The 21,827-nt window shown below is 33.5% G+C and overlaps 2 protein-coding genes across 2 annotated transcripts; one reads left to right on the top strand and one right to left on the bottom strand.

Moving 5' to 3' along the window:
• Positions 1-1,922: 1,922 nt before the first annotated feature.
• LOC149419745 (uncharacterized) lies at positions 1,923-4,223 on the top strand. The gene is made up of 4 exons (XM_089637536.1): positions 1,923-2,111; positions 2,426-2,622; positions 3,244-3,475; positions 3,689-4,223. The coding sequence occupies exons 1-4, from the start codon at positions 1,981-1,983 to the stop codon at positions 4,221-4,223; spliced, it is 1,095 nt and encodes a 364-aa protein (XP_089493662.1). The 5' UTR covers positions 1,923-1,980.
• Positions 4,224-4,791: 568 nt separating this feature from the next.
• On the bottom strand, positions 4,792-6,125 carry LOC149419744 (uncharacterized). Its single transcript, XM_089637535.1, has 2 exons — positions 5,682-6,125; positions 4,792-5,646 (listed from the first exon to the last, which is right to left on the bottom strand). The coding sequence occupies exon 2, from the start codon at positions 5,644-5,646 to the stop codon at positions 4,792-4,794; it is 855 nt and encodes a 284-aa protein (XP_089493661.1). The 5' UTR covers positions 5,682-6,125.
• Between the last annotated feature and the right edge of the window lie 15,702 nt (positions 6,126-21,827).

The following is a 21,827-nucleotide window of genomic DNA, read 5'->3' as shown; positions in this document are numbered from 1 at the left end:
TTTTCACGCGATTTTCAGGTATTTTAAAATATGAAAGTAATATTGTACATTCTAAATATTTCTTTGTCTATGGTTTTGACAAGCTTTAATTATCATAAAATACATCCAGCTAACTTCAGGTCGGAATCAGTGCGTACTACTGTCATTCTTTTTTTTTGTATTTTGTAAATGGTATTAGGTTTTTGCTGCATTTTTTGCTGCAAAATAACAAGACTGTTAAATTACATTACTTACGTTATAAAATCCCCTCGCTTTTGCTAAGTACTAAATAATCGAGCAGATGAAATGAAAATAGTCATCTAAGTCAGTTTACCTAAAAAATATTCGAGCAGGTGAAATGAAAATAGTGATCTAATTCAGTTTACCTTAAAAATCTAATATAAAATCTGTAAACTCAATTACCTAAGCAAAAACTCATCGTTTGTTTTGCTCCCCGAGATTTTGTTGATACATAAAATACTGTTTTTACACTTTATGGTTGAACCTAAACAATCCTAAATCAACTTTTTTGATATATGGATTATTGAAGAGAAAACAGAAGCTAGCAGAAAAATCCGACGGTGAAATCAGATGGTTGTAGAAAGAGATAGATTGAAGAGTGATCTCTTGTGGAAGTGATGTAATAAGTAAAAGAACTTGCTGTTAATAAACAGGAAATTAAGCAAGTATGTGCTTTTAATGTTGCAATCATAAAAACCGAATTCGGTAAGCATGCAACAGTGTATATTACATTATCATAATTATGAAGAGAAAACTAAGTTTTTCTCATTTATTTATTTCAGTGGTATTATTTTCATTTGTTGGTATATTCAAGTGTATTGTACACATGGTGTTGCATTACTATTTTTGCGGTTTTTAATTCCTTCTAAAATAAGTTAAGATTTTTGCAAGATCTAACCACATTTTAAATTGGAAATTGTTTCTTAAATCCTCAATTAACCCATCGGTGAACTAGTTTCATTATTTGTGTTCGAGTTATAAAGTTACGTCATACTTTTTAAATAATTTTTAGTTCCAATTTTCAGCCTGACGTGGTCCTTAATTCCATTTCTTTTTCGCAGTCACCACCTATCGAAAAATATATATTTTTAGAATAACTTAAATTGTAACATTTAGGACGGTTTGTTTCACAGAAATTGTACAATTCTATTCATTTTCATTTATTATTTCACCATAGGATGGCTATTTTATAATGTTTGGATAATAATAAAACTTTTACAAAACTTGGATATAAACTTTGAAATTCGAGGAATCGTTTAAGTTCTGCGAAACAACCCTCCTTAATCATTGAAGATATATATTTTTCTTCCAGGAACCAATATCAACAATCTAGCATTAAAAACAAAGCCCATCAAAGCTGAGGTTCTGGGTTCATTTCCTAGATTTGACCAAATCTTTTTTTAATTTTTTGTTTTACATCTCTCGTTTGAGAGTCGTTAATATTGTCTTCAGTGATTACAAAGATATAGTTTAAACTCTTATTAAACTCTTCTCTATTTTCCTTTCACAATCTCTTCACAAACATAAATTTTCACTGGAAAAATCACCCATTTAAAAAATTCTATTCTTGAAATGTTATCTACCAATGGCAACGGTATAGCTTTGCCATAGGTATTACTTACATAAGATAGTAAAGGAATAGGGTATTTTCACAAACTAGGGATACCGTTAAAAATATGTGGAAGATTTAAAGTTTAATTTTCTGATTATGATTATCGCACTAAAAACGTCCAATTTTAATATTTTCATTCATAATTAATGATTTTAAAAGCAGCCTAAAATTGGGCAAATCCGAACGGACCATGATTGGTTGACCGAATCATGACGTCACGCCCGCCGACTGTCAACATCATTCATTTCTATGAACGCCGAGTCGCTGTCAGAAGGCAAAACATTTTGTAGTTTTTACCGGATATATTGATTTATTCAAGACGCTTGTGTTATTTTCTTATAGTAATTTAATAATATTGTGTAGTTATAATGACTGACAGCGGTTTTTTACGTGCTCAGTCGGACAATTTGCCTAAAATAGACGCTATAATGATGGCATCTTTTATAGCTGGGAATAGTGATTTTTTAAGTGCTGAATTCAGAGGTTTTAAAGCGACAAGGTAAGAATAACATATTGTATACACACTAATCCTATATGTATTTCAATATTTCAAAAACATGCTAACAAATAGTGTTTATTTTGGCCCCTTTTCATGAAATTGGAACAAGACAGCAAGCCTCCTAACCTCCGTGACAGAAGATGCTCTGTAGAACATTGAACATTACAACCGCATACAAAGGTTGTAGATTAATAAATTTGTTCTCATTGTAATGTTAAATGTCAAATCTGCAAAAAAACATTCCCTCCTGCCTGCTGATAATGCTATGGTTTGGTAGATTAATGTTTTGATAAACAATATTATGTATATTACAGATCAGCACGGGAAAATTATGGAGACAGTGCAGTGGGATATGTCCAAGTGAAACGAATTGACAATATTTGCACTGTGAAAGCTCGAGTCACTCCGGAGCACAAAATCAGAACAAAGGCTTACACAGTAACACTGATTTGCAATGAAGTACTGGAGGTTGTAGATTCATGCAAGTGTGAAGATTGTCCTGCATCCCAAGGTTAGTTCCTAATTTGTGTATTCTATTCTACTCTCATTTTTATATCTACTAGTCTCCTTCAATGGAAGCAATCTTCCCGATATTATTTCCATTGATATGCTCGGTGTAACTCGGTGTGACCAGCCCAGGTACTGGGGCGCCATCGAAGACAGAGTCAAGTTAGCCTCTCAGAAGCTGTGCGTACGGTACAGGACCCATAGATACTGCAGATAGTACACAACTGCTGACCCTGTTATATTGCAATCTTTAGAGCACATGTGTTAGGTGGGAATGCTATCCTTGTTCTACTGTTATTTTAATGAAAGATAGTCCGATGGACCTAGTGTTACTGATCCCTTCGGCATTGGTTCATAGTCGAGAAACATGCCAAACAGGCGCCCCACATTTTTACACGGTTAACATTTGTCACAAGAGAAGGGGTCGTTTCTAAAACTCATTCTTAAGTTCAACAGCTCGGCTGAAGAATGATTTGCCGGTTTCTATGTTTCTTCCCTCCGACAACATGGATCCAAGTATGCAGTTAATGTTTAAAAATGTCTGATCCTCAATCTGCAATGGCGCCAAATAAGCATACATTCAAAATAAAAGTAACTTAATTTTTGCATCTTCTCATTGTTCCAGGTGGCTGTAAGCACGCACTTGCCTTCTTATCATGGCTCCACAGACGCAGTGAGGAACCTCCAAAAACTTCAATCCAATGTTATTGGAAACGCTCCAAGATGGCGGGAATAGGTACAAGCCTGAAGTTTATAAAAGCAAAAGACATGGGGACCATGGGACATATGGATTTGCCAGAGGATGATGGGAGTTTCGCAAGAGAGCTGATAGATGCTAGCATTCACATAAATACACAGTTAACTATGTTTTATGCAAACCCAACACCTCTTGAAAATCTGTCAATCCACATCATGGAATGTAATTTTTTTGGAAATAATATGGGCTCCACACCCGGGGACATTATTGAATATTGTAAACAGGCAATGACTGTTGAGGCCTGTCAGAAGGCAGCCTATAAAACCATCGGCTAGTCTGACAATATACTATGGCATAACTTACGTTACGGTAGGGTGACGGCATCAAAGTTTTATGAAGCGGCTCACTGCTGCACACTAGACGGGTCACTAGTTGAAAGTATTCTCGGTGCTAAAGTCTTTGAGACTAAAGCTATTCAGCGTGGTAGAATCCTCGAAGAACAAGTCTTAAAAGTAATTGAGGCTACTAATAAAATTAAATTAAAAAAGTGTGGTCTCATTTTGAGTAAGGAGTATCCAATTTTTGGTGCTTCTCCAGATGCTTTGGGAGAAGATTTCATTGTTGAAGTGAAATGCCCAGCGAAGGAGTCGACAATGAAAAACTACCTAACCGATTCCATGGAACCTACTCCCAAAGTCATGGCACAGATGCAACTACAAATGCATTTTGCCCGGAAGCCAGCTGCACTTTATTGTGTTGCTAACTATGACTTTGAGACTTCTAAGAAAGTCATACAGTGTAATGTGATGTATGATGAAGCATTATGCAAAGAACTTATTATTAAATGTACCCAATTTTGGTCCAATGCTATATTTAAAAAACTTAAATATAAATGGGTAGATGTGTGACATGTACATATAAAGTGTTTTTATTACCTTCCTTGGATTCCTTCTCATTACTGATATAACCTTTCAATTGAATATAGTGGAACATTTTTCAACGTATAGTATGTGGATATACTATATGTATAGTAATAATCTAAGTACTTTTATTTAGGTGAGTAAAAGAAAAACTATATTTCAGTAGAAAACATTATTTTAATACTTAATACAGTAACGTAGGTTGTATTATTTATTACACAATGTTGATACATAATAAATTAAAAGTAATTTTTTACTAAAAAATATAATGTATATACATATTATGCGTTCAAACACCACAATCATCATTTATTCCTATCATACTATGACACAAATATAATTATAATGGTTCCATGGCAACATGGAAAAGTGAGATTTCAGAAACCTTTGAAGTCTTTAAAAGTGATGAAAAATAAAAATAAATAAACCATAATCTAACTTAACCTATATAAGCTAGTTTTTTTTCATCACTTTTAATTTTTAATAACTTTTAAAAGGGAGTCTAAAATGCCACTTGTCTGAGTTATCTGGTCAACATTTATAATACACATACTTTCTACACTTTAATTAACACATCTTGTAGATTGATTAGAGCGCAAACTATTCTTACGATCTGATCCATGATGGGGATATGATTGTGGTGTGTAGAAGCGTGCATTTTGCACATATCGAATTCCCGTATCCTGCTGATGACACGTTCTACGTGGATTCTTAATGCAGCTATCCTCTTTGCTTGCTTTACTTCTTCCGCAGTACAGAGCACATTAGTAAATACGCTAGGGGGACGTATTAGCTCGCACTGTCGAATTTGAAGAAGATTACTTATATTCTTAAATCCCCTGTCAGCCATTATGGACATGCCCGGCCGCAGAGCATCCAGGTATCCGCAATCCTCGACTATGGTAGCGTCTGAAGCGCGTCCACCATAACCACAAGAAATGTAATTCACCAATCCGTCCGGAGTACAAGACACGAGGTACTTAAGCGTGTTACAACTCTTGTATTCTGACCAGGTTAGTGATTGGTGTATTGGATTATTGGGTTTGTTAATTTGAATTTCCAAACAGTCAATAATAGATTGTACCTTGGAATATCTTGATCTAAAACTTATGGGTAAATTATACCTTATTTTGCTTGCAGATGGCCATATAATAAGGCTTTTTAAAAATCTGTCCATTAACAAGACCGTTTTCATAAAAATCCGGCTTACAGATGGTATAGAAATTCCAAACTGCAGAGACAGTATGGCAAATGAGTCATCCAAGCGGATTTTCTTTAAACTTACTAAAATATTTGTTACCGGTGTGGGTATTTTGTTTGCCAAAATGGATATCAGATGGTACATGTTTTTTGGGATTCCTAGGCATAACCTAGGACTCCGTTCAAGGGCCATCAGGCTTGACTTGCGCATCTGAGCATAGAAAATTTGACTCTCAAAGTCGTCACCTGCAAAGTCTGGTGAAGTTGGACGATACGTAATATCCTCCAGTGTGATATCTGAATCCGATGAACCTGTTTCCTGAGGTTCCAGTGGTTTATTTATGAGTTCAACATGTGTCGCACCAGCTCGTGTAGGTCGTATCCTCTCCGCCGTCAAACTGACATCAAACTTCATTGGTGAGCAAGCTATATCGGTTTGTCGCCTTGATGTGGATGTTGCTTTACTACGAACATGACATTTGACGTTAGCTTGAACAGCCTTGTCCTGTGTTGCAAGTGACCAAGTTTGGGTAGCAACATGAAGAGGTCCTGCTTCAGCTACAGCTTGCTCTTCTGGCAGTGCCGAGGTGGAAGGCTGTGGCTCTGGCTCTTCTGGTTGGTTGTTGGTTGCTTGTAGAGCGCTTTTGATAACTTCCATGTGCAAACGCTTCAATCCCGTCTGCCGAGAAGTGGCTATTTTTTTTTTTGGCACTCGAATTCATGTGGAATAACATTCTTTTTCAAGTGCATGATACCACCCATTAATCTGCATCTCATATAATTTTCAATGTCTTCTTCAAGCTAAAATATAAATAAATTAACATTAAATGTATGTATGTACATTATAAATGCCATTAAGTACCTATATAAACCTCAATGACTACAGCAGAGATGTTCAGTAGTTTGCAAAACAATCGTAAGATTTGAAAAAAAAACATGCTTATGCTCGCAAAATTAGAATATCGTTGTTATACTGAATTTATCTTAAATTATGATAAATAAATATAGAATATTTTCAACCCATAGGAACTTACATTAAAATGGTCTTCGCAACAATGAAGATGACTTTTCAAAGAAATGCTTGGATTTCTTCTTTGATCCCGTTTCATTGCATTACACCATTTTTTCCTCATTTTCTCGTTCTTGGGAAAGCTTAAAAACACCTTATTTGGCGTTTTTACTGTAGTATTTCCACACATAGGAACCAAACAATACTTGTATCGCAAGTGAGAAGACATCGGAAAAAATATAACGATATAAATCAAACAAACTGGAAGACAACAAACAACACCAACTGTGACTTACGAATCATTTACAAACTGACAGATATCACCTATGGCGGGAATCAGTGTTACCATGTCCCAAAAACAAAAAACCATGTTTTACCAAATTTTGAAGAAAAAAAAAACATGTCTTTTTTAAAGTTTTTTTTATTGAGAATTTAAATACGAAAACAACAGTAACGGATTTTCAATAATAGGACAATAACAAAAGTTTATATTTAATTTTTTGCTGTTGTCAAGAAAAATTTGTAGAACTTTATTAAATAATAATGAAAATTAAATAACTTTTTCAGGTCCATGAGACGAGGGAGAAAAAATTCTCCCAGAACTCCAATAATTTTTTTCCTACATTTTACAGTACCTAGTTAGCAGTGGCGTGCAGTGATTTTTTTGTGAGCTAGAGTGCTAAGATTGAAAAATACGACATTAATGATGTTGTTGTAGCTGAAAATGATTTTTTTGTTTTCGAAATGTCAATTTATTGTGTGAAGATTTTTTAGCCATGGTAGTATAATTAAAAATTGCCTACCTTTGTTAAAAAATCGTCATACAAAAAAAAATTTCAGCTATAATAACATCATTAATGTCGTATTTTTCAATCTTAGCAATCTGCTCACTGAAAATTCACTGCACTCCACTGCCAGTTAGTTTTGGTACCTACATAAAGTCATGATATATAATATTTCTTTTAATATGTATTCATATTATTTATTGACAAAGACAATAATTAGATAAATATACATTGTTATCATGTGAACCCATAGGTACCTACTGAAGTTTGAACTACATTCCTAAAGTTTGGGATTTTCCCCACGCGACCCATGCTGAAAATTCGTATCTCATTCGAAAGTACAGGTTTTTGGTGTCTTGTTCGACATTGTTTTATTGAAAGAACCATGGAGTTAGAAATGACCCAAAATACCATGAAAACATGGTAAAAACCATGCACATGGTAACACTGGCGGGAATCGACGAAGCTGACCTTATAGAGCTATTCGGAGCGAAAACGTCGCTTTGGCGGCTTTTTAAAAATAGCACATTTTAAAGTGTTATAAAAATTTTATTCATCGTCGTAAAAATAAAATAAAAATTACATTACTTTCGTAATTTTTTACTTAATTTTTTTAGACAATAAAAAAAACTGTAAAAAGACCCTATTGTAACTTACGGACCATTTACTAACTAAAACCTATCACTTATGACCAGAATCGACGGCGCTGACGTCACAGAGCTATTCGGCGCGAAATGATCGTTTCGGCGGCATTTTAAAAATAGCACATTTTAAAGTGTTATAAAAAATTTATTCATCGTCGTAAAAATAAAATAAAAATTCCATTACTATCGTAATTTTTTACTTATTTTTTTTAGACAATAAAAAAAAACTGTGAAAAGACCCTATTGTAGAAGATAATTGCTCTTTTACAAATACCGCAGAATCTTTCATTGGTCCCACACGCAATTGGATCATTAAAGTTTCTCAAGCTATAAAACTTTGACATTATCGTCAATATTAAGAGTTAATTAGACTGAATCAAAAATCGAGACATCATCTTTAATAGAGACATTACGCATTGAAAAACTATGAAAAGTTTTCCGATAAAAAGTTTCTTTGGGATTGAGCACAATCAAACAAATATCTATCAGAAGTAAATGGGTATGTATCAAAGACTTATTTACACAATGAAAACAATCCCAAAACAATCGGGCAATTCTACCATTAATATCTTGGAGTATTTTTTTTAATTCATTACCAGAAAGAATCTGAAATATAAATAGTAACACAGATTTTAAAATGCACTTTAAAAAACACACTGAAAATATAAACTAAATATTTTGGCACATACATAAAAAATAACGAGCTTAATGACACATCATATACACAAAGCTAGTTTTATTATGGCGGTACATCTTCCTTAAATTATTTAACATTATTTCTTTGGATATTTTTTATTTAAATCCCATTTTCACAAACTACGAATACCGTTAAAAATTGTGTGGTAGATTTAAAGTTTATTTTTCTGATTATGATTACCGTACTAAAAATACGTATTTAAATATTTACATTTTTTATTTCAAAAACCGCACGTTCTGAAATGGTTCCAACTGGCTACAACGTCATTATGACATCAAAACGCCAATGTCCGGTTTGAAGGCTATTACCAACCTAGCTCGGAGTGACGTCAAGGCCGCCAAATGGCGGCAAATCGAAAATGACACTTTTTAAATGGTAATATAAAATATGTTCGTCAACATAAAAATAAAATAAATATACTGTTGTTATCGTATTTTTTCCGGAAATCTTTGGTACTCCAGATTTAATTCAAAATTTAATCTTTTCTGATTCAAATAATTTGTCTGGGGTAAATATAATTTATTTTCAATGATATTTTAACCATATTAATTTAATTTCACAGCATCTTCTTTATTCCTTTTGCATTGTTAAAAATATAATTTTTGAACTGTACTCATCACGTACCGTAAATAAATCAAGAAAAAGACTATTGATTTTGTACATTTGTCCTTTTCCCCAATGCGTTAATTCTTCCCCATCAAATTAATTCAAGCTTTTCTTCGATCAGTGCTTCAGAAACGCGGTTAATTACAAATAAAAATTCTTCTGTGGCTTTTATACTTTGTCGGCGTTGTACGTAAAAATGTTACCAGTACTGTCTCAAGTTGCATTGTCACGGAAAACAGTGTTTCTTCAGTTTCACTGAATAATGGCTTGTGTGACATTTTGTTTTGCTTACAAGTTAGTGCATTTGGCGATATCATGGTTACGCATTCTCTCCATGTACAGTAGTATAAAACTCACAAGTCTTTCAATCGTCAGCATACGTCCTTCATGATTGTTCAGGTGATTTATATCAGTATTCTTCTTCTTCTAACGCCTTTTCGGGTAATTTCTTCTTCTGAATATGAAGAAACTATTTGTCTGGCTCATATATACAGTCTACCATTTTACAAACATATATACAGTCTAACATCCTACAAACAAATTTACATTATAACATCCTACAAACATGAATCTTTGGCAAATTTATTGGGACTGGCTTCTTTTGTGTAATTAATTATTTAATCTTCTTATGTTTGAAACTTAATTCATTTTGAGACCACTAAATCATTAAAAATATAGACTGGTCACTTTATTGTGCAAAGGGGTATAGTAAATATGTGATTATTTGTATCTGTGAAAATAATCTTTTTGTAATCTCACTAAAAGAAGAAACAACTTTAGATACATTTAAATACATTTTTCATTTTCTAAATGGACTTGCCCTTAATCTTGTACATTTTTTTTGTAATTTTCAATCGTTAATAAATACTACAATATGTAAATAACCAATTTAAAAGGAATTTACAATGAATGAATTAATTGATAGATCTATGAAAATACATAATTGTAATATTTCTTGGTATCTTACGTACGGGTTTAAATTGCTTTTTTATGATTGATGTCTTCGAATTCCTCAGAGCCTAGCGACAAAACATACAACGATCAATTCAAATCTTCGGATTGATTTTTTTTTTGGCAAATAAAATTTGCCATAATTCCATACGTATAAAATGCTGTCGAAAATCCTAATATGATTAATGATAATTGTATAGTGATCTAAATAAACCGTTTATGGAAAACTGGTCTGAAACTACATCACGATTTTCATTAAAGAAATTAATATCTACAGTAGATTTATATTTTTGGCACACTCTATTTATAAAAATACAAAATAAAAAACTTTTTGCATGTTACGAAAACATGTTTTTATTAAGCTACGCACGTTCTGCGTAAGATGTCACGTATATAACAAATAATTTAATAAAATAATAAGTCGTGTGTTTTATTTGCTTGCATTTAACATTATATTTCGAATGTTTTTACACATTTTAAATTTGATTTGTAATCAGCGTGATTTTTACGTTTGAACTTATTACCGACAAGTTTCGGTGCAGTATTTATTTCAAGTATTCGAGTATCATTTCACTGATGGGATAATACATTATTTATCTGTCTTCTACCGTCACAATTTACAGTTTCAAAAGTAGGTGGTTTAAGGCAGTATTAATTAACTTGGGATGTGTTGTGACATTGAAGAAAAACTCTCTTAAACGTGGGGAAAGGTAAAGGGTACTAAGCAATTCAAAATGCGCCACAGACTACTTATACGTTGTCAAGCAACATTTATATTCTGAATAAAGCCTTAGACACGTTACGCTATATTATGCGGGCAACAATTGGGCGTGGCATGTACGTATTATACGTTAGGCTGACAAACTAGGCTATAATCTTCCCCAATAGAGGGGGCTCAGATCAATTGGGGAACTGCCGCGGAATATCATTTCTTTGTATGGGATATGTCACCTTGACAGATGAAAGCCGCATAATTACGGCGCTCCGTGAATTGTTCTGACTCCTTCTCCTGCCGTAGGTAGGAGAGGGGCATATAGCCTGGCTAGCAGATCACAGCACATATCGTCGCAACGCCCTCACTTAAAGCACATCATCGCTTTAGATCCGACACGTCAGTATGCGATTGTATGGCAAGCAATATGGAGTTATATAAAACGCATTGAACTTAGGATTGGAAGATAACTCTCTGGATCGCGGCGCGTAGAAGCAATGTTTTTTAAAAATATTTTATTTGTTCAATAACACATAGATTACACACCGTTGGTAACTTTTTTGCTAATACAGGTAATGTTTTGAATATACCTGACTCTGTTGAAGTAATCAGCGAACTTATTAAACACTTAAGCAGTGCACATTTTAACGAGCGAATTGTTTTTTTTCTTCTTAATTTGATTTAATTAATTTTGTACTAAGGTACATTATTTTTGTTTTGTTTACTTATATAATTGATCTCATAAAATTTCCTTTCTTTCTTTTTTTATATTATTTGTACTACGACTGACAAAAACCATCCTGTATGTAAATGGTACATGTGTCCATAATACAAAATAAATAATTAATTTTTCTCTTGTTGCAATCACTTCGTGGGTAAACGTAATAATAATTTAGTTAGAAACCATTTTATTTGAGTTAAATATATAAACCAACCGGTTTCGATTCGGCCTGAACCTTTATCAGGGTTTTAGAAAACATACTGAATTAATTAATAAAGAGTTACAGTACAGAGGTAACATGGAAGAGGGAGAAAGAACATCGAGTTTGTTGGCAGGGGGGTGAGGGGGAGGTGGTTAATAAAGATTGGTTATAAGTAGGGAAGGGGAACATGTTTAAAATTGGGTTATTTGATAAATATAATGATTTATTTAATAAATATATTTTATTTATTTTTAAGGCATATTCCTATCCTATTTCTATGCAACGCATCTTCTTTTTCGATAATTTTTTTTTTCAAATTCTGAAAAACCTACACTGTTTAGGCACCTTGTGGGTTCAGCCACCCTCGTTTATATAAACTAGCGTTTTCGTCTAGTACGTATGTTATGTTTGGAGTATAAATTAGCTTTTTCGTCTAGTATGTATGTTATGTTTGGAGTATAATTATTTTTAAATACATAATGCATAAATCTTCAATTCAGAAAAAAATATTTGTGAACTTTTATTACTAAGCCAATGATTTTTATATTTATTTATTTGTGTACTATTAACTATTTACCTGTTTTATTTATAAATCTGTAAGTGCGTCTTGGGGTAGTAAATATCGCCAGTAAAGATAATGTTTACACATAACCTTTTAAATGTATAAATTATTGTTTGTCATCGGAAGGGGCCGTTATTTATGCGTAATATATTCCTGGCGAGAAGGGGAATTAATAACAGTGTCGTAGTGATTCTCGGGCAAATTGGGCAGTCGCCTGATAGAATGTGATTTCCTTTAATCTGTAATTTTTCTATTATTTATATACGGGTATTCAAACCATATTAACTATTTATGTAACAACTCGAGAGATGGCTACATCAATTTGGGTTGATGATTTTTAAAAATTTTAAAAGGTTTTTTAAAACATATTAAATGAATTAATATTATATCTATACACAGAATTTTAAACAATGACATTGACTGTACCGAACTTCTGTCCCTTATTAACTTTAACACATCTTCGATACGTACACGAAATACAGTGCTATTCCACAAGCTTAATTATAAAACAAATGCAGCATCTAATTCGCCAATTAACCTAGCTCTCCATACTCTAAATAATATTTGTCTTAACTCTAACATTGACATTTTTTCTGATTCACTGCCCAAATTCAAACGTGGCATCATGTCAACAATTTAAACTATTCAATGCACATACATACAGACACACACACACAAATACCTATAAACTACACACGTCACCTGGTAATTAAGGAATAAACATACCACTTAGCAGACATTACAAATAAACATATCATAGGTACCCAACATAAAATATCTTATTCCTGTATATTGTTTCATCTCTGTAAATCGCTTTGGGCGATTGGGAAAAGTTGAAACTCTTATGCGATATTCACATTCAAAAAATCTTCCATCGAGAAAAGTTTTTAGACCATTATACCTTTTTTCCTTGCGATTTCCCATTATTTTTTGATCTGCATTTTTCAATGATATATAAGAGATTATTGTGAACTGAATATATTAATATAATAACCAAAAATACGGTGATGTTAAGAAGTGAAACTAGTATCTTATATTAAAAGTATCTTAGTTTATATAGCAAAAAAGATACCTATTTTTTTTTTATATAAATTTTAAAACATCATTGTTTGATGTCGTGTTAGAAATTTATGAAACTAATTTTAGGCTTTTTAAATTTTCATCTGCGGTGTAAAAATAATCTGGTTAAAACCACGCCAAAAGTCTTTACGTATGTATGAACAATATATTGCTTTGTCATTTGCTTGGAGTCCGAAAGTTTATCGTAAAGCCTCTGTCTAGTACCCAGAAAACGTCGAACGACCCAAGGCAAAAAAGTCAATGTCCGTTTTCCCCGGCAAATGTGAAAATAGGCAATAAAGCCTAGAGATTGCCCGGAGATGTTTGAAATGCTCTTCACAAAACATATTAGAGATTGAAGTTGCTTTCCAATATTTATTCAAGTACCTATTTTATTTATGTACATATATTTATTCATTAAAAAAAATTACATTAACAAACACTTCCGTGATTGTTTTTTGATGTAGTTTTTTTTTTAAAAAGTTCAAAATATTACACACATTTGAATACAAGTGAAATAATTGGAAAAACACTACCTGTCGAGGAAAGAAGTTATTTTTACAGTTTATTGAGAATTGCAAATATTTTCAGGATTCAAATTTGCTTTCAGTGAAAAACAACACATCACCAGAAGCGGCTTTCAAACATTTATATTTATTATAAATCGCATAAAAGTCCCAACTGTCTCAGACCATCTGGAGCCAGTGAAACTATGGCATCCCCAATTGGGGTAGGTATGTTATGAGGCTGAAGGTAGTGGGTAGGGGAAGGAGATCGTGAATAGGAAAGTGGAGAAGTACCTAGCTATTCAGATCTGGTCACCAAACACGGCCGAAGGCATTTCAAGTAACGTTTCAATGCTGAATGTTGGTCCTACACCAGGGCGATACTAAGAGCATTTAACGATAACTATAGTAGAAGCGAGCCATGCTATATTTATGTTTATTTTATTATATTTCCCGACAAAATTTTCTTCTATGTAAAATACCAATTACATTAAAAACATTAATTTTGATTCACAGTTCAAAAAAAATGGTCGAACTTCCAATCCAATAGCTCTATTTTCAAAGCACGGTTCGAATTATATTGCTTGCAGCACTGCAAAGTTCGATAAATATTTCATCAATTTTTATACCTTCTAGACAGTTTTGATAAAAGTCAGTCCACGCAGCCTTTGTCTAGCACCTGCCCGTGAAAGTTTTCCAACAAACAGAGCTTATTCCTTAAATTAATTCTGTCTACAAAATATTTAATATTTGAAAGTAGCATTCCAACACGCTTACAGGAATTGTACCTAAAATTGTTGCTTAAATTTTATTTATTTTGTATCCAACATGCTTTTAGAACACGTGATAAAAGCGGTGAAAAATTTTAATGTAGGTAAATAATATTGACAAGTTATTTTCTATCATATTTTCAAGAAGCTGCACAATAGGTGTTTTTTTTTCATTAAGGAGATGTTATTTATTTTGCTTGAAGGAAAATCTTATGCGTCCATGCTCTAATGAAATTATAACACAGTGACACTGGCTTTGTCGGTCTCCGTGGTTGAGGGGTTAACCTCGCAAATAGCAATCCGTAGGTCGTGGGTTGAAATTTCGGCGTGCGCAAGTAAAATTTAGTTGATGAATTTGTTTTATTTCACAATGTACTCATTTAAAATATGTAGTGTACTTACGGCACGTTTGAGAGTGAAAGATACTTTCAGTATCGCCCTGGAGTCAGATCACCATTCAGAATTGAAACGTTGTTTGGAGGATTTGTTATCATCGCCAGTTTAAATGGATTGTTGGGTAAATGGTTCTGCTGTTCTACAATCCGCAGAATCCAAAGTTACGTGATTACTCTCAGTGTGAAATAATGAGAATTTGAAAAAATCCAATTTAGTTTTTTATTTTAACAAAAGTCACTTATAATAATTTTATGAACAAATATATCGCGTGCGCTAGAGGAGATTTAGAGCTAACCCGACGGCTAGACTGCTGGAGAGAGAATAATATTATTTGCCGCGCGAGGTACGGCGCGCAGGTTTACAATGATATCAGCCTCACAAGAATGTAGGTAAAAATAATGTTGTAGTTATTTTCAGGAGATGCAAACTCCCTATAATTTACCCTACAGTTGCTTGAAATGTTTGGTTACTGTACCTGGCTATTCAGATTTGGCTATTCTTTCTCTTCCCCTAACAACATACCCCAATTTTAGATGCCATAGTCTCACTGGCTCCAGGCGGTTGAAAGCAGTTGGGACTTTTATTAATTCAGTTAAAATATGTAGCACTAAACTCCATACTAGGTCATTACTCTCGTTATCCGTAGTATTGATATAAAAACTTTTGTACAAATGCCCTCGAAGCTAAATCATACTTGCAGCCTGAAAATAATATCAACATTCAGAACTTTTTTTCTTTTCAGCGAGGGATAAGTCGTGCATAAATTCAATAATGAAATGTTTTATTCAATTCCTGCATAAGTTTCTTTTATTTTCAGACTTGCGACCACAAATAAACTAGAACATCCACAGCGGAAATCGCTTTGTGTGATTTCTTGACTTTTTGTATTTATTTATGCATTCGTCACCACATTCTTTGGCCGGAAAGTGAATGTAGGGAAAGTCGAAAAACTTTCTAAAACTTAGTTTTTCTCCAGATTTTCTTTCTTCCGTGTTCTCCTTTTTCAATTGTAATTTATCCCTTTTGTAGTTTTTTCCAAAACATACAAATGGAAAAATTTTCTTTTCAATAGACCAATACCCTGATTCATTCGAAAATATAGCAAAGGTTCTGTATTAAAAAAAACACATATCTTTGTTTACATCTTTAAATTGCTTCTAACTAAAGCTCCTCTGCAGTGGAGGGTCTTTTTAGGAAAAGGAAGGAAGGAAAGTAACTCCGACAGTAAATTCAAGCTTTGGACAAAGACACTATCAATACCATGCTATAAAAGCATTCAACAGTGTAGAACTTGAAATTAAAATTGAGGAAAATAAAAATAAATTCACACACAATATTACAAAATGTATTAAAGAAAAAAAAAAGACACTATTACCCAAATGTCATAGCATAAAATAAAAATTAAACCTACACTTAACACACAAAACCAATATAAACACACATCACTCACAAACACACAAGATTATATTTTAAAGGTATTATTTTCTCTCTAAATGTATTATGTAGATTATATTTTGATATTATAAAATAAAGGCCTCAGCACGGGCAAGCCACCCAGTGAGGCCAACATTACTGGAAAATTTTGAAATGTAAAAAATATTGTACCAAATAAAAAAATTAAAAAATTCTTGGAAGGAAAAGGTATGAGAGGTGGGTAAGAATCTGGGGGTTAATGTTGTGATGGAGTTGCGGACGTATGCACTCATCCCTCCCACTGCGGTGGGAACATCGCCCCCTTTCACCCCTGCTGAGTCACTAAACGTAGCAACTACTCTCGGTGACCAATGGCAGGGGTGTTGGTTATACAGTTAAAGGTTCCTGAGGCGGGGGTACCCATACTTCATAAATTAAAGATTATTATCAAAATCTGAGCCTAACTTTAATAGCATTTCTATGAAAATATTGTGACATTAGTTTTAAAGTTATACAATTGACTGCTTTCAATGGCTAATTACATTAAAACTTACACCAAATCACAATATCGGTGAATCCACTACACCTTCAGTATAATTTTCACCCAACCAGCGTGGCATACAAAGTTGGGCCATCAATTTACATGGTAATACATTCATTAAGCGTTGAACTGTCAGAGTATCAACAGAATAGTTTATTCGGGTCGGCTTCAATAAAAAATTTTGGCTGTGTAAAAAAAAAAGAAAAGAATATTAGTTTTTATTTTCAGGGCGTAAAATAAAATTTAGTTTCACAGTAAATGCAATGTTATTTAATTATCGAAGAAAACAAACATTTTGTGGCTTGATATTATATAAATGCTTTACTTTTTTTTGAACAACTATATATGATTATTTTTTTAATGGTAAACTAATGTTTATAGGACAAGGTTTTTATACATAGCACAAAGGATAATAATTTATTATAAGCAAAAATTAGTCGCCTGTAATATCAACACAAATTGAAAATATCTCCTGAGTAAAAATAAATTCCGCCGACGGGAATTGAAACCGCGCCTTCTGATGTCCGGTCAGACGCTCTGAACCACTGAGCCACGTTGGCTTATTTCTGACAAAGCAAATAATTCAATATGTACTAGTACTTCAATCAACAATTACTGCTTATTCTATTTTTTCCACCTTTGTATTGATATTACAGGCGAATTATATAGTTCGATGGATTTCGGTTGCACTCAACCTTCTTCAAGACAATTGGAAATAAACTGAACGATGATATTTCATACCTGCATTTTTTATAATTTATTAAATTTTTGTAGATGAATTTATCTACAAGACTTTAGCAAAGCTTTTTTTACATTGACTCCACACAGGAGGCCCTCACTAGCCGGAGGCACGTCATCTTTGATGATGTTGTGCAGTTTTAAGGAAAGAAAGTTTTGGGAAGGAAAAAAGTATGAGGAGTGGGTATAAATCTGGAGGTCCGTGTACTCAGGTGCGATGTACGAATCCATCCCTCTCATTGCGATGCAAGGCGTCAAGATCGAGAGTCAGACTGGAGAGGTCAAAGAGTCATTCTAATCCGGCAACAAAACTCACCTCTTGAATCCGAGAACTGTTGCGAAGTCACCGGAGGTAGCGAACCATTTGGAATGACTTATGGCAGAGGTGTTGATTATCCAGTGAATGGTTCCCGAGGAAACTCTCTCAAATTTTTTGTCAAGTTCGCGTGCGGTGAAATGGTTAAAATTTAGCATTTACGATTTCTTTAGCTTCCCGTTTTTTGCACGGTCATTTTATCGGTCATTTATTTGAAATACAAACCAAAGGTGCAGATTAATTGAAAGATTAAAATTGAAACACGTTCATTAGATTCAATTCTAAGCCGATGACGTTATCGTGATCGGTGGTTCATAAAACCCGCATTACTGAGGCCATCATACAGCTTTGGGTCATTGGCTCTTCTGTAAAAGGAAAATAGTATGCGTGACCATTACCTAACTGTTTCAAAAGATTATTTGATGATTATGTATTTATATTGAATCATGGCATAGCGGCAGTATAAACTCTAAGCAGGAAAATTTGAATTTAATTCTTATTAGAGTCACAATATTGTACGGGAATCAGTTTGTGGTTTTTTTGTGGACTATAATCAATATTTGACACAACTATTTGGGGTAGCTGTGGTTAACAGTTAGAATTGGGAAGAATTCTGACTTACCCTTTGTCTTTTCGATCGATATTATGGGCTTGAGGGACACTGCGGGGTCATCATTGCGCAAGCTTCCGTAATAGACTCGTATTAAACGCTCTCAAAGGACATGTTCACTGTACCGGTTTTCTTAGCATAATCGTCATGTTTATATAAATTGTTGCAAATGTTATTGATAAAGGTACTCCAAACTGTCAGACAAGGACAGGTTATTGGGTAACAGGTTGGGTGGGAGAATGCAGGAACATATGTTAGAGAGAGATGCATATAATTGTGTAAATACTTGTGAAATGCAAATTTAAGTGCTGATAAAATTATCTAATAGGTACTTCTTTTAAAGTTTGCTCTTATTTACGATACCCCTTGATACATTAGTCGGTGTTATTGCTTTAAAGTCACAACTGCCAGTGGACGGTAGAACGAAGGAATAACCAATTCAATACGTTAACGTATAAACCTCATTGTAATTTAATCATTCCCTCCACACAGCATCCCCAAAGATGACATAGGCCCCGAGGGAAATTATTTTCTTCAGGGCCTCCTGTGTGGAGTAAATATAAAAAAAAAAAATAAAAAAAATCATTGAAGAAGTAATATCAACAACTTTCAATAAAAATACGAAAGACACAGAAAATAAAAAAGGTAGCGGTAATAGAATTTTTATTCAATAAAGTAAAAATTGTGTCACATGCTCATAAATAAAATTAGATAAGTTTATCCTAGACACCATCTGAAGATAATTTTGGTAATTTAAAAATATCATTATATTTATTAGTTTAATTTCACCATTTGCGCATCCAAGTTTACAAATGTCCAATTTATAATGAATTACATGTATACATTATACATTTTCTTTTGATTAAAATAGCTCCTGCAATTCAGCTTGAATCTATCAATTGGGTCAGATATATGGTTTCCGCAGCGTATCATAATATTGCATTGCTTTGCATACAAACTATTTTGTGTGTTGGCTTAGTCCTTTTTGATTCGTTCTTGTGTTGTTGTCCGTGAATCTCCTTGTCGTATATAATGTTCTTTTAAAAGTATTTTGCTAATAGGTTGTTTATTATTTTATTTATAAATATCATCGTAATCAAGCTCTGTTTCACTGTTAGCCAATTTAGTTCCATAATAAGCACAATAAGTCTGTTATTTTACGCCTGTTGTATATTTATAGAGCTTATCATTTTAGTTACTTTTGAAAATCTATTTCACCTGAGCATTATTATATGATTTAATTAGGTGGCAACAGATCTTTAATTTTATTGGTGGACTTGGTAAAACTAGACAATCTGGGTTCGAATCTATTACTTTTTTACTATCTATGTCTTTATTTTTGTCATATTTTGTATCTCTAATGATAAAGTAGTTAATGATTTTAGGAGTATAGCCACTAGGAGTTAAAAACAAAAACAACTGCATAAAATCTGAAGAAAATGAAAAAACTTAATTTGGCTCATGGTGCCAAAGTCCCATCATTTTGGAATGATTGCTAAGATATCCGAAAAGACAAGTTTTGAAATCTGTGTAGACATTTACCCAATTGCATCGAATTTTACTAAATGGACTGAGCTGCTATGTGGAGTATTATACTACATTGAGCATGGGATATAGTAGGTACACTGGGCCTATGGTATCAATCAAAGATATTAGAAGAACGAGATGTGCTATGCGCAGTTCGTACTGAGTGGAATTGTTTTGCCGAGTGTCGCCGGTTTTGTTCACCAATACTACTGCACACCTTCGCTAGCGCTAAAGTATCCGCACTAATACATAGAACAGATTTCTGTGCGTACACGTCCCGATACCGTTCAAAGTACCCTAATTAGGTAGTACTCCGGCTACGGTCCGGCGGCCAACATAGCATATCTCGTTCTTCTAATATCTTTGGTATCAATGCTTATAGGAACTCTGCAGACCGTTTCCTTACTAAGCATGGGAGATAGTCGGTACATTGGGCCTATGGTCTTAGTGCTTATGGGAGCTCTGCAGACCATCTCCTTATTAAGCATGGGAGATATTCGGTACATTGGACATATGGTCTCGGAGCTTATGGGAGCTCTGCAGACCATCTCCTTATTAAGCATGGGAGAAAGTAGGTACATTGGGACTATGGAAGCACTAAAGACCGTCTCCTCATTAAGCTTGAGAGATAGTAGGTACATTGTGCTTATGGTCTCAGAGCTTATGGGAGCTCTGCAGACCGTATCCTTATTAAGATTAACATGGGGACTGCAGAGAATCTTTCTTATCATCAAAAATGCTAATTTCGGTTATGTGTCTATCCGTGTTTCAATAAACTCGGTTTTGATTTGAATTTAAATGTAGTTTTCAAATTGGATCTGATTGTGTGAAGAATTCAGAGAAATGATAAAGTACCTACCTAAAATATAATATTTTTACAGAAAATTATTTTAACTATCTTTTTCAAAATTGGAACTAATTTGCTGAGAATTTACTCAAAGAATTCATTTAAAGACCACCACGTAATTTTTCACCGGTCTGCGCTTGTCAATAATATAAATCATGGAAGTAGAATGAAATGAAGGGAGTTGGTAAGAACCTAAATAAATACCTCGATAAAAAATGTAAAAAACTAGTTTCCAAACTTTCCGATTCTAAATAGAGGTCAATTGAGAGTCAATTGAAGACTATCACTCCGGAATAAGTTAATGTGCATCTATCAAAATATACATAAATCTTTCATAATATTTACATATTATGTGACATAAACTATAATTAGGTACCTACTTACTTTTCCTTTTTTTCCCGATGTCGGGATTAGAACTCGCTGACTCCTAGTGCAGGGCACACTTTTCCTTTTTACCACTTCGCTACAGATAAGGCTTAAATTCCACTTTAGTGGGCTCAAACATTGCTAGCGTACATGTAACTTCTAAATTGATTGCTTTTTGATCGACAAAAACATGAATGCGCACAAAAAGTAGAGATCACACCAAGATGATAGCGAATCTAACATCCGTTTATTCTCAAACTTACAAAAGGCGGTAATCTTAGTACAGGGTGTCCAACATTAAATTATTTAGAATCTATCACATTGAAAAAATATTCTGTTTGTTTACACAAACTTTATAAAAAAAACAAATAAATAAGGTACAACTTCAACAAAATTATTTTTGCAGGTCTTTTT

Source organism: Hesperophylax consimilis, chromosome 11 (genome assembly GCF_061612785.1).
Source record: "Hesperophylax consimilis isolate HC1 chromosome 11, BYU_Hcon_1.0, whole genome shotgun sequence".
Taxonomy (NCBI): domain Eukaryota; kingdom Metazoa; phylum Arthropoda; class Insecta; order Trichoptera; family Limnephilidae; genus Hesperophylax; species Hesperophylax consimilis.
The sequence above is the reverse complement of the archived record's forward strand: the minus strand, read 5'-3'. Positions and strand labels throughout refer to the sequence as shown.